This window comes from Cheilinus undulatus, linkage group 8 (assembly GCF_018320785.1).
Source record: "Cheilinus undulatus linkage group 8, ASM1832078v1, whole genome shotgun sequence".
Lineage (NCBI taxonomy): Eukaryota > Metazoa > Chordata > Actinopteri > Labriformes > Labridae > Cheilinus > Cheilinus undulatus.
Genome location: NC_054872.1, coordinates 40739261 through 40751290, shown reverse-complemented (window position 1 = coordinate 40751290; position 12030 = coordinate 40739261). Strand labels below are relative to the sequence as shown.

General features: G+C 37.0%; 1 protein-coding gene across 2 annotated transcripts; it reads left to right on the top strand.

Annotated features, from left to right (window-relative positions):
- The first annotated feature begins 1489 nt into the window (after positions 1-1489).
- On the top strand, positions 1490-10696 carry LOC121513100 (ETS1-related protein). 2 transcript variants are annotated; one of them, XM_041792619.1, is made up of 8 exons: positions 1490-1624; positions 1965-2046; positions 5323-5409; positions 5518-5592; positions 5677-5829; positions 5911-6165; positions 6522-6640; positions 9014-10696. In XM_041792619.1, exons 1-8 carry the CDS (start codon positions 1559-1561, stop codon positions 9296-9298), a joined length of 1122 nt encoding a protein of 373 aa, XP_041648553.1. In that variant the 5' UTR covers positions 1490-1558; the 3' UTR covers positions 9299-10696. The 2 variants fall into 2 exon arrangements, with proteins under 2 accessions (XP_041648553.1, XP_041648552.1); XM_041792618.1 differs by having other exon boundaries at positions 5290-5409.
- Positions 10697-12030: the final 1334 nt, after the last annotated feature.

Genomic DNA, 12030 nt, shown 5'->3' with positions numbered 1-12030 from the left:
ATCTAAACAGGAAGTCACTTTTAGTTATGGTGAAAAAATAAAAAATGACAAGAGCAGTTTTAAATTCAAAATAGTGAAATTTAAAACTGCGATATAAAGAGTGCAATCAATCATGATCAGCCGCAGAACCCCAGAGATTAATCGCGATTAGAATTTTAATCTTTTTTTTTTTTTTTTTTTTGTGTGTGTGTGTGGGGGGGGGGGGGTCGATTAACGCCCTAGTTTTTGCCTTTACCTATAAATGATCTACAAATCCTTTCACTTGGCCATGAGTGTCAGGTGGAGTTGAATGGATGTTCAATTTGATACTTTTTTTTCATCTCTTTATTTTAAAATAAACCACCTGTGGTTGCGCCACCCTGACATTTAAGAACATTCATATTCCAGGGACAAAAGTTTTTCCATGACTTTACCAGTTTTAACATAATATATTTTTAATAAAATTAGTTTATTTGAAAGATTTCAAACATAACATTTTGACATGAGAGTATTCTAATATGAATATCTCACAAATTAAATGCCATTTTTGATATTAAATAATCTTTTTTATTTCCTCTGACGGTTGCGCCACGTGGCATTTTTAGGGTTTTAGGGAATCTGAAATGAATTATATTATCCAAATATACAGGTTATATTCAAACAAAGTAGGTCAAGTACAACAAACTGATGTATCCCATGAATGGACTATTTTTTATAATTCATACACAAAAATATACACGTCATGTCGTTTACCCATATACATAAACAAAATTTACACAGGAATACAGCAAAGGCACAAAAACCTAAAAATCTTAGGACATTGCATAGAATAAATTCACTATTTCATGTGCCTATAGGCCTTATGGTGCTTCAGGCCAACGTTTATAATCGCTCATTAATATAATCATATATTTTTATTTGTTCCTATTAAATTGAACCCTTTTCTTCTTGTAGGTTATATTTTTTTATTTTCAAAGCTGCCCAGCATTAGTCCCACCTTCTGTCTCTTCATATGTTCTCATTGATTTGATTTGAAGCTTTTGAGTATCAAAAGCCTGTTTGTAACAAGATTGTAATGTTGTTTAGTGTCATATAGAGCCTCCTCTTCAGGCTAGAGACATAATTGAGCTGTTTATATTGTTATGTGTAATTTGAAAGCATTGTGGCTATAAATCGAAATGACTGCGTCATAAATTTGCTACTTTTACGTTTGCTGCTTTAATTAATACTAGCTGGTCTTCTGTCGTAATTTTAACTAAGTTTTTCACCGCAAAGTAGTGCTACTTTGACTTAGTCGTGATATTTCTTCCGATGATTTATGGTCTGTCCCTCTTTCATGAATGACTCCTTCACCATTTGTTACTGGGGAGGAGGGAGGGAGCGTCTGACGTCACGTTCTATTAAACAACACTAGTCACGACGCACCGCGGGGCACGCGCCCCTCCCATCTCCTCCGCTGTATTTATACCGGGCCAGAGTCTGACCACTGACCACACTCGGTGTTGTTGTTGTTTGCGGTCGATATTTAAAGTGTGAAAAAGGGGAAACGGCGTCAACAAAGAGCGAAGGGAAAACGGAGATGTACTGGGACTCTTTCATCAAAGCAGGAGACAGAAACTTGGACACCAAAGACGCGAAAATAAAGGTCGGTTTTTACCTCTTTTTTAATTTTTTTTTTATTTTTTCTTTAACGAGGACAGAAAGCAGTTTCATTCATTCATAATATCTAGCATACTTTGTTTAATCTTTTATCTATCATGATAATAGGAAAAGTGCCAGTCTCATTTTTGTTTTCTGTGTTTTTAAGTGAGTTTTTGTTGCCCTAAAATGTTTTAAAAGAAAAATGATGAGGAAGAATTTGTATTCCTGCACTTATATCTGCAAAATTATAAAGTACAAGGTGTCATTTTTTTCTGCCTTTGGATATGGATAAAAATCAAGTTTTAGTAATGATAAAAGTTTTAATGAGGACTCTTTGAACACAGATGGAGGTTTGTCAGACTGGATATTACACAGAAGACTTCAGGACACAGGAAGTGCCAGCTGGCTTTGACTTTGCATCATATGGTGAGTTGAAAGAATCACTTGACTTTTGTTTTGTCCATCACACGCTCAGCATCATGACTTCTGACTGGTGCACGATTTCACTGCACAGATTTTTTTTTACAACTTTTGAAAGTTTGCACGATCTGTTTCCTGTGAAGCTGAGCAGCTGAAGGACAAAGGAAATATTTGTGCAGACTGTATCATCACATCTGTCACAGCTTTCTCAGTGAGACCTTGACACCAGGGTTGGGGTGGCTCTCGCACAAACTCAGGGGCTGCATCGGGACAACAGGGAGGGGGCTGCTTTGTGTGTGTGAATAATGCTTGAATGGGCTGAGGTAGGCAAAGGGAGAGAGAGGAGTGTCTTAACCTGACCACCCTGTTTCTCTCTGTCTTCCCTAATCCTTTCCTCCAGACTTCCTCCTCCAACAGATTTAGAGACCCCCTCCTTCCTCCACTCCCCATCCCTCCATCACTACTCTGTCACACTCCCTCCACTGGCGTTTCCTCCTATGTCTTCCTCCCCCTCCCTCTCTTGTTTCCTCCATCCATTGAGCTGAGCTGTATGGGCTTGAGTGCTTGGTGCTGATTTGACAGTAAACAAACAGCTTTTTCTTGTGTCAACGTCCACAGCTGAGATTTCAGAAAAAAATATCAAATATGTACGTCTTTTTTATTTTCTCTAACCAGAGTCGTACATTAACTTTGACATTTAAAGGACCACAACAATGAGTTTTGCATTTTTTTAAAAAGTTTATTCCCTACATTTTAGTGGCCCATGGGCTCCTTTTTTTTAGCACGTCAGAAGTTGCAAAGACTTTGAAAAATTCTGTAGAAAGTTGCTTTTTTGGTTGTCAGAATTATCCAGACACTTGAAAAAGCTGCAAGCATGAGCTGTTCGGAAAGATCTTTAACTTAGGGTGTCATTAGTGGTTGCTCAGACATCTAAAATTGATGCACAAAAGGAAAAAAACAATCATTTTGCATGTTTAGTTGAAAGAAAAGCAAATGAAAAAGTTAGCTGACATCAGAGTTGCATGAAAAACTTGGATGGGTGTTTTTTTTTTTTTTTTTTTTTACAAATTAGAATTCTTCAAGTGAATTTTCACAAGTTTCTGATTTAAATCTGTCAGTCATATTTTGTAGAACTCAAGTATAAAGCCAAAGTCATTTCAAGAAACCTTACAAAAAAGGTAGACCATTCTTTTATATCTTTTACAGAGACCCAACATGAATCCACTATGAGCTCAGTATTAAGCAACATTAAGCAAATGTGCAGTGGCAAGGAAAAACTCACCTTTACTAGGAATAAACACCAAAATCTGCCCGGTAGGAAAGAAATCTTCTCATACTCGTTTGCCTTTGAAAAAGTTTGGCATTAATGTAAAATATTCATTAATTTATGTTTGTTAGGAACCACATTAGCCTTGACACATGGCCTTAGCTTCTCTCCCCGGGTCGGCAACATAAAACAAATCTACCACGGAAAATTAAACAAGGTAAACACGTGAAAAAATTCCCTACCTACTAAAAGACCTAAACAACACCTAGGTTCTAGGGCTGTCAGCATAAATGCATCAAACATGATGCAACTAACATCTATAATTAGTGCATTAATTTCTTCATCATCTTCCCATCAGGCCCCCAGAACATTATTAAATTAAGAATATGTGCAGAGGAAAACACGTGTTGTATTATTTCAGGTATTATATACTTCCTACAGCTGTTAAAACAACTCTAAAAACAATTCAGATTGAGACAATTAAATCAAGAATGACCTCACGCTTAATCTGTTTTTCAGATATCCACCTGTCAGCTGTTATTAGCTAATAGAATACATGTTAAACACATATTTATTCATCCATTCTTAATTGGGTTCATTGTTAGATCTAAAATTCATATATTTTTGAAAGGAAATAAAGATTTTGAACAATTATATGTTAATTAGACTTTTTTTTTAGTTTATTTGAAAGTTTAGCCCAGTTTGAGATACCCCAAAGTCACTTATTTTTTTCAGATAAGATAAAATGATAACATATACTTTCCAAAAGATATTTTTAGGGCTTTTATGTCTTTACTTGTAGAGGAGGACTGTGGATAGAGTTGGAAACAGGGACGAGAGAGTGATGGAGAGACACGAGGAAAAGGAGCAACAGACCAAACTTGAACCCGTGCTGCCCGCGTGCATGGGGCACGCCTTAAACAATAGACCATTTACACCCCTAGATTTGATATACTTTAATGTTGCTTAATTTAAGACAGTAGAAATATCCATAATTAAATAAAAGATGTAATTTCACAATGCTACAAAAGGAGATTAATTGTGATTAACTATAGAGATTCTGAGATCCCTTGCGATTAAAATGTGTTGAAGATTTGACAGCCTTACTAAATTCAAAATTAGTGCTTGGCGATTAATTGGGTTTCAATTTTAATTACTATTTTGGCTTTTCATGATTACAAAATCAAGATAATCGAGATTAAACGATCCATGCCGTCTGCCAAGTTTGCACTCATTTAGTGCAACTTCATTTACTCATTTAGTCATGTGTGGTAAAGTCCTTAAGGACCCACCAACAACTCCTAAAAATTAAACTGTGACCCAAATTTCTGGTATTTTGTAGACCAATCAAATGTATTAGATGACAATAGAACAGTTTAGACCTTAGCCAGTAAAAACCATGTGACAAATCAAAGAGACAGGACAAAACAGGCATGTTTAAAAGAATTTCAAACACTCTCTGGCACAATGTTTTTCTCCAGACACATTTACAACCCACTTCAAAGGGCTCCATGACCCGACTCACCAGCTGAGAATCCCTGCTTAACTGCACAGCATGTGCTCTGCTCCTCCCACCAAAAAAGCTCTCACTTTGTTTTAAGTGAAGAGCAGAGGGAGCCATAGCATGTACTCCAGTTAGTTTGAAAAGCAAGCGAGCTAAAGAAGAAGAGTGAAAGAAAGTAATAAAAGCTCATCTTCCTCAGTAATATGGAACGATTTTAGTTTGGAGGGCTTAGACCTCCACAATGCAAAAGAAATGACAGAATGTTTTTTTTAATCATTAGAAATTCACACAGAGTGGTATAGATAATAATCACAACCTCAGCATCAATCAGAATAACCCCACTGATTTTTGCCTTAATTGAACGGCCCGGGTATTTATAAATTTATTGTTGTGGTCCTTTCTAAGCATGATACATGCCTCCATCCTACCATCCTCATCATGACTGACTCCATCTGTCCTTATTGTGTTTAACCTCCAGACTACCCTGGTGAAGACCTGTCTTTTCTGTTAGACAGTAAAGCGCCCGCACAGCAGCAGTACGTCACAGAAAGCAGCTACGCAGAGCCGCCAAAAGCTTCTCATCCGTACGACACAAAAGGTGAAGCCTGACAATATAAAAAAAAATCCAACATAATGGATGCTGATCAAATCAAGTGTTTGAGGTTTGGACTTTTATCTCACATTTCTTTTTTTTCTCCCCCTTCAGTAAGCAGCAGCGACACAGCCCTCTTCAACCTGGACTCGTACCAGGAGTTCAACTGGTGGGCTTCATATCCTCATGGTGAGCCTTTCTGGACTGTGCCTTTATAATGAACATGAAATGCAGGTTATTCTTTTTATAACTAACTTTATCTTTAATGAGCAGATGGGCTGACAGTGGACCAGCCTCAAACGGGATACCAGGAGTCTCCACAGACATACCAGAGCTTGGTGCCCCAGAACCCAGGACAATTCAGCCCGGCCATGGAGGGCAGCAACAGCTCCTTTGTGCCTGCAAAAGGATCAAATACGTTACAAAGTAAGACAATTCACCACTGGATATTCAAAACATCCTAGAGAATTCAGTTCAGTGTCTAATTCCAGTGTTTTTTTTTTCCAGGTGAGACAGATCAAACCTTCTCTTGTCACTCAGCTGAACTCTACAGCTCAGACAGGCAGAGGCAGTCCTCATCCTTCTGGCCTGAGTACTCCTCCCCGAACTTCACAGCCCCCCTACCACACCCGCCTACAGCCTCCTCAAGCCTCAGTCCTCAGTCCACAGAGCAGTACTGCCCTCGTGTGGTCAAACGCAAAAATGCACACCCGCAGAGGCCAGAGAGGGAGGGCCAGATTACTGGAATGTCAGCTTATCCAGGTCAGGACTCACTCTTTATTTTAGCTGCTCTTTAACACTGAAATCAGAAAATCAAGAGTATTAAAGTTTTTACATACATTAAAGAAGAGCAGAGCATTAAAATGCACACAAGTCTTAATAGTAGCAGTATATAATAGGCTTTATGTTTTATGATTCTGTCACTAATACTAGAAAATAAAATTTTACTTGCAATGCAGTTTTTTGTCCAGCTGCATGGATTCTTTTACATAATAAGAGTCTGAATGATTCTTGAAACACAGATCTTATGGTGTATTTAAAACGCTTGTGATAGTGTCTCTTCTTTAGCTTAAATTCTTCATATTTTTTAATTGTTTGCTCATTTTGTGTTCATTCAGGTTCTGGTCCAATCCAGCTGTGGCAGTTTTTACTGGAGTTACTTCTGGACTCATCCTGCCGCACCTTCATCTCCTGGACAGGAGACGGCTGGGAGTTTAAGATGTCTGACCCCACAGAGGTGAGAACACTTCCTGTCTTGGTGTACAGTCCCTATCGCCTACTTCCTGTTTGCAGAATAGAGTCATTTCAACTCATGATCAGTGGTTTACACCTGGCTTACTGTCAGGATACACCACCACCTCTTTATTGATAAAAACGCGACCCAAATCCTTGAAATTTTCTAAAACTCACAAATTTAATCAATGAAAATGTTTCAGTTTGTATCTTAGATGCAGGAAGTTCATGGGGTCTTAAAAATTATTGAAGCTGATGACACACTTGAATGTTAAATAAAATTTAATGTTTTTAAAAAGTGTTACTGTAAAAAGATGTAAATGATAGACCAAAAAGTTTTTATTCTTATTTTAGTTGATTCATTGAAAGAGGTTGTAGGCTACTTTTTCTTCCATTATATCTTTTTTATACACTTGAAAATTCACCTTGCACCAAGACTTATAGAAATAAAAAAATACAAAAACAGAATAAAAACTCCAAACATCCTAAGATGAGCAATTATACCTTGTATTTTTCTTCTCTACAACCTTAGTGTGTACTATTCAATTTGTTATTTTTAACTGCTTTTAAACAGGTGCTTGTGGTATTCTGGTATAACTACTTTTACATTGCTTCAGTAAAAAATAAGATCTTTCATTCAATTACTTTATGGTATTCAGTTCTTTTTTCTCAAATCTCAAAATGCTCTAAGAAAGCTTAATTAGCCTGCTACCATAAGAAAAACACCTGGACTTTTCTTTCCTTTAATGTCATGCTTTCATCTTACTATAAGCAAATAAAAAAACATATATGCAGCTGTGTTGTGAAGGTACCTGGTTATAAACTGAAGACACAATCAGTCTTAGAATGTATGAAGAGGGTCTTTTAAAAGGTCGTAAAAGTATTAAATCAAATGACAGATTTTCTGTGTATAACTTGTAGATGGAGTAGACTGTAACTGAAAAAAGATGTAAAAAGCACATCATTACAGAAAGCCTGTGACTTTTTTTGTAAAAATGTGTACATATGGGTTGGTTTTCTCATACTATGGAGAAATGAACACATTATCATGGGAACACCAGAGTAAGAAGGATGATAAAGAAGTCAAGATCAAGAGGAAACAGTCAAAATGAACTTGTTTTTACAGCAAAACAGAGTAACATTAAATATACGAATTAATGTCTGCTTAGGGCTTCCGTACTTCATTGACCTTGCCACAATTTTCACATTTGCAATCCACTGAAAAGAGCTCTGACCCACCTGTTGAGAATTGCTGCTCTATATTCAAGTCAGATTTGAAGGTAGTCTCATTAACTTGAAATGTGTCTCTTGTTAAAGGGTAAATTTTTTATGCAGACAATCCCTCAACACATTACAGGGATACTACTTGTGAGTTTAATTTGGCTTCATATTTGCCCTTCAGTGCTTCTTAGAGTGGCTTTATTACTTTTTGTTTAATCACTGTAGCTGTTAAAAATAAACACATGATTTGCATATAACAGGAGCTGTTTAGATTTAAACTGACAGTATCAAAATTAAGGAAAAACCTTACAAAAAGACAACAAAATCTGTTTCTACTTGAGATTCCTTTTGCAAGATGTCAGCATGACAATTTAATTTCCCTTCATTAACTTCACACATGGTTCAACATATTTAAAAAAAAACAAAAAAAAACAAAAACATATTTATTTGGTCTCCAGAAAAGGCAATAGTTAAAGAGACCACGAATCATCTCATTAGCTGTGTATCCTGGCTTTTAAAAATATGTCTGAATTAAAGAGGCAGAGCAAACACTGTCGGCATCTATTACAGTGCATCATCTGGACTAAGTTCATGATTCAACTTGGGCTGTTAAACAAGCTTTTATCTTACAGCTATGATATTTAATTCATAATTTAAAGCCTCTGATAGCAGCAGATTTTTCTAACTTTGCCCCAGAATAAGAAAAATCATTGGAAAATGCTGCGACTAATGTGTGCATTAAGAGGAAAGTAAAAAAGCAAGGTCTACTGCCTTCAGAGAGCACCTTTGCACTCAGCCTTATTACAGCCTGTTGTTGGGTACAAGGGTCCACCTGTAACCAGGTGATAAGCTGTACAGCAAAGACAGCTTTTAGTAGCATTTAAGTTGGTGTCTTTACTGTTTCTGTGACCACTCAGGGCTCGACATCTAGTTTAGGGATTACTGGACTAAATCACCAGTGTGTTGAGTACTTAAATCTAGCTTTGCTTTTGACTGCTTCAGCACACAACACTAAATTCTGTGCACACAATACTATGACTGAGAGTTACTTTTTCTGAACCCTGTTAAATGCTTGATTCTCATTGTAATAAAGCCTTTTTTATTGTTGACTTGAATAAAGACCAGAAATGTAACTCTTCATCTGTTCATCACACAGGTGGCAAAGCGCTGGGGACAATGCAAGAACAAACCCAAGATGAACTACGAGAAGCTGAGCCGTGGCCTCCGTTACTACTACCACAAAAACATCATCCACAAGACAGCGGGCAAACGCTACGTCTACCGCTTTGTCTGCGACATGCAGGGCATGCTGGGAAAGACAGCACAGGAAGTCCTGACTAGTCTAAATGTTTTGCCCACAAACACTGAGTCCTGGCAGTGCCCCGGGGTACAGGCGGCTTCATCGTCAGAGCACAGCAGTGAAACATGGGCGTCACAGTAAGGGAGCAGGTGCTGAGGACTGAGAGTGATGAGCACACCTTGATGAACTGCAGCCTAAAGATTGAACGCTACCTCCTGACTTGAGGAAGCAGAATCTTTACGGGGTGATGTTGTAAACTGATGGCCGGAAAAATTACGCAAACTCGTAAATCTGTGATGATGGGGTCTCTAGAAATGGGGAAAACCTCATGCTCATAGAGTGTTTTCCTATTATATCTCAGGTTTTCATATTTTATAAAGAAAAGAAATCATTTCAAAGTTTCTTGGTTGTGTAAAGACTGAAAAGGCAATGGATAGTGAAATCGGGAGGGATATAAGGACACATTTTCAAGCTTGATAAACAAATCTGTTGTGCTGTAATGTACAGGGTTTTTTTTTAGTCATTTGGAAGGCTTGAGCAAAGACCAGGCAATACAAGGCTCTTCTCCATGTAGCTTAAGCAATCAAACTACAGGAGAACCTAAATACCCAACAAGACCTGCTCATCAGCTTTAGAAGACCATCACAACAAAGTCTCCTCATCAAAATAGTATTACATGTCCATGGTCCAGGTGTTACATATAAAATGTAAAATATATGCTCAATATCATATTTTTATTTATTACGTGCCATTTTACTACAGTTATCCACCAATTCCTTTTCTCAATATGTCCATAGGGATCTTCTGGACTGTAATTTGCTTGATATGGACATTTGGGGACTTTTTCTGGCCTTTTTTAGAAAATCAAACTTTATTTTGGTGCTATTTTATTCACTCTCGATCGCTTATTTAAACTTAGAGTGCATGTGTAAATCATGTAAAATCATATGAGATGAATTACTATCTCAAGGCTTCGTGTACAAGACCTCAGGAAGCTGTCTACTTGTGCCGTTCCTAGTGAAACATGTAAATCTGTCAGACATTATATTAGTTAGGAAGTGACTGAATGTGATTATGGGATGTTTTCTAACAGTAGTTAAAAGGATAGGAATTTTGTGGTAACTCGAAATGTACCTGATGTCCTCCTGGATTCACCATCAATTGTTGTTTTGCCTTTTGATTAATCTGAGGCTTTATGAAAGCACAATTATTGACATAATCTTCCAGTTTACATGACCCATACGTGGAGAACTTGTTAAAAAGCTACTACTACACAAGAGCTAGCCAGTGGCATTTTAAGCACTAGAAACATTTTTATTTGTCTTTTGCCATTCTTGGTTAGTTCTCTGATTTGTAAATAGTGTTTATAAAGTAGGGATGTAGGGTTTTGTGCATTTATATTACTTTTTTATACAAAACTCAAGTCTACCTCTTTTGCTATTCAGAGAAACATAAACTGATACGATTTTCAGGCACTCACTGTGAAAGTTTCAGCTTGTGTTTATATTGTTCTTGTAAATAAAGTGTATATTATAAACAGATCTGTGTGACGAGTCTTCATCCACTCATCAGGATTTTGCTTTTGATGTGAAAAAATGGGGGCAAGTTCAAGTAGTTTACAGGAAACTTATTTATGCCCTTTTTCAAAATTCGGAAATAGATGCTTTTTAAAATGTAGCAAAGTACAAAACTTTTCCCAAACTATTCCTATGTAAAAGTGCATTTTTTTGGGTTAAATGCCTTTACTCTCTTTCTCCAAACATAAGCAACATTTCTACTTTGGTCTCATCTGACCAAAGGACATGCTTCCAGTATGCAGAATTGTTCTTAAGGTTGTCCTTAGCATACTTCAGTCTGGCTTGAAGGTGTCTCTTCTGCAAAAGTGGAGTTCTTCTTCTATCTGCAACGTCTCAGTCCATTCCTGTGCAGGGCTCTAGTGATGGTCTTTGAGACTACAGTTCTGACTTGGCTCCTTCACTAGTGTCTTGGCAGTTTTTCTGGGGTCCTTAGACACATCTCTCACTAGTTTTCTTTCTAGAGTCTTTGAAATCTTTCTCTTCCTACCAGGATTGTTGGGTTCTGTGTGGCTCTCTCTGAATTTCTTTGATACTTCTCACTCCAGCTCTTGACACTTGGAAACACAACGATAACTTTGTGTATTCTTCTTCCTGCTTTGTATCAATAATTATCTTCTCAAGTATAAACTGATTTCTTTTGCTTTTGTCATGATGCTTTCTCCAGTGACAGCTCAAATCCTTCCTGAAGTTTTTACAGTGTGTAAATGTTAAGATTAGTCTCAGTTTAACCTGAGTTTACAAGCTTTCAGCATTACAAAGTTAAAGCCCATCATTGAACATGTGCTAAGGCTCAAGGAGGCTAATAATTTAGACCCTGGCAGTTTTTGTACAATATTTTTGTTTCTGTATGCAAAGTAAAATAATGTTAGCATCCAAAATAAAACTAGGGTGTTTGAGAATGCTGTGTTAAAATGCATTGCTCTGTACAACAGCAGAATTTTTAAAGGGAGCTTATAATTTTGTCCTCATCTGTGGGTAGCCCCTAACAGGAAACATTGCAGCATATAATCAATGGTATCATTGAAGAAAATTGCTGTTAAAGCTTTTGCAATCAAGTATTTTAGACGTTTAGTTCCCCTAAAAGTTATCCTGACCCAAAATGTTCTTTAGGAAAACACCAGATGTTTGAAAGTGTGCTTTCATTCAGGCAGTACAATCACCATATTGGAGAGCGCCGCTACAGTAGCTTGTCACAAAGGATAATAAGCTTCTTGTTCAAAGAAAAAAATCAATATTTTCTATTTTTTCATTATCTATTGCAGACATTAGCTTTGTTGCAATGTCTTTAATAATGTA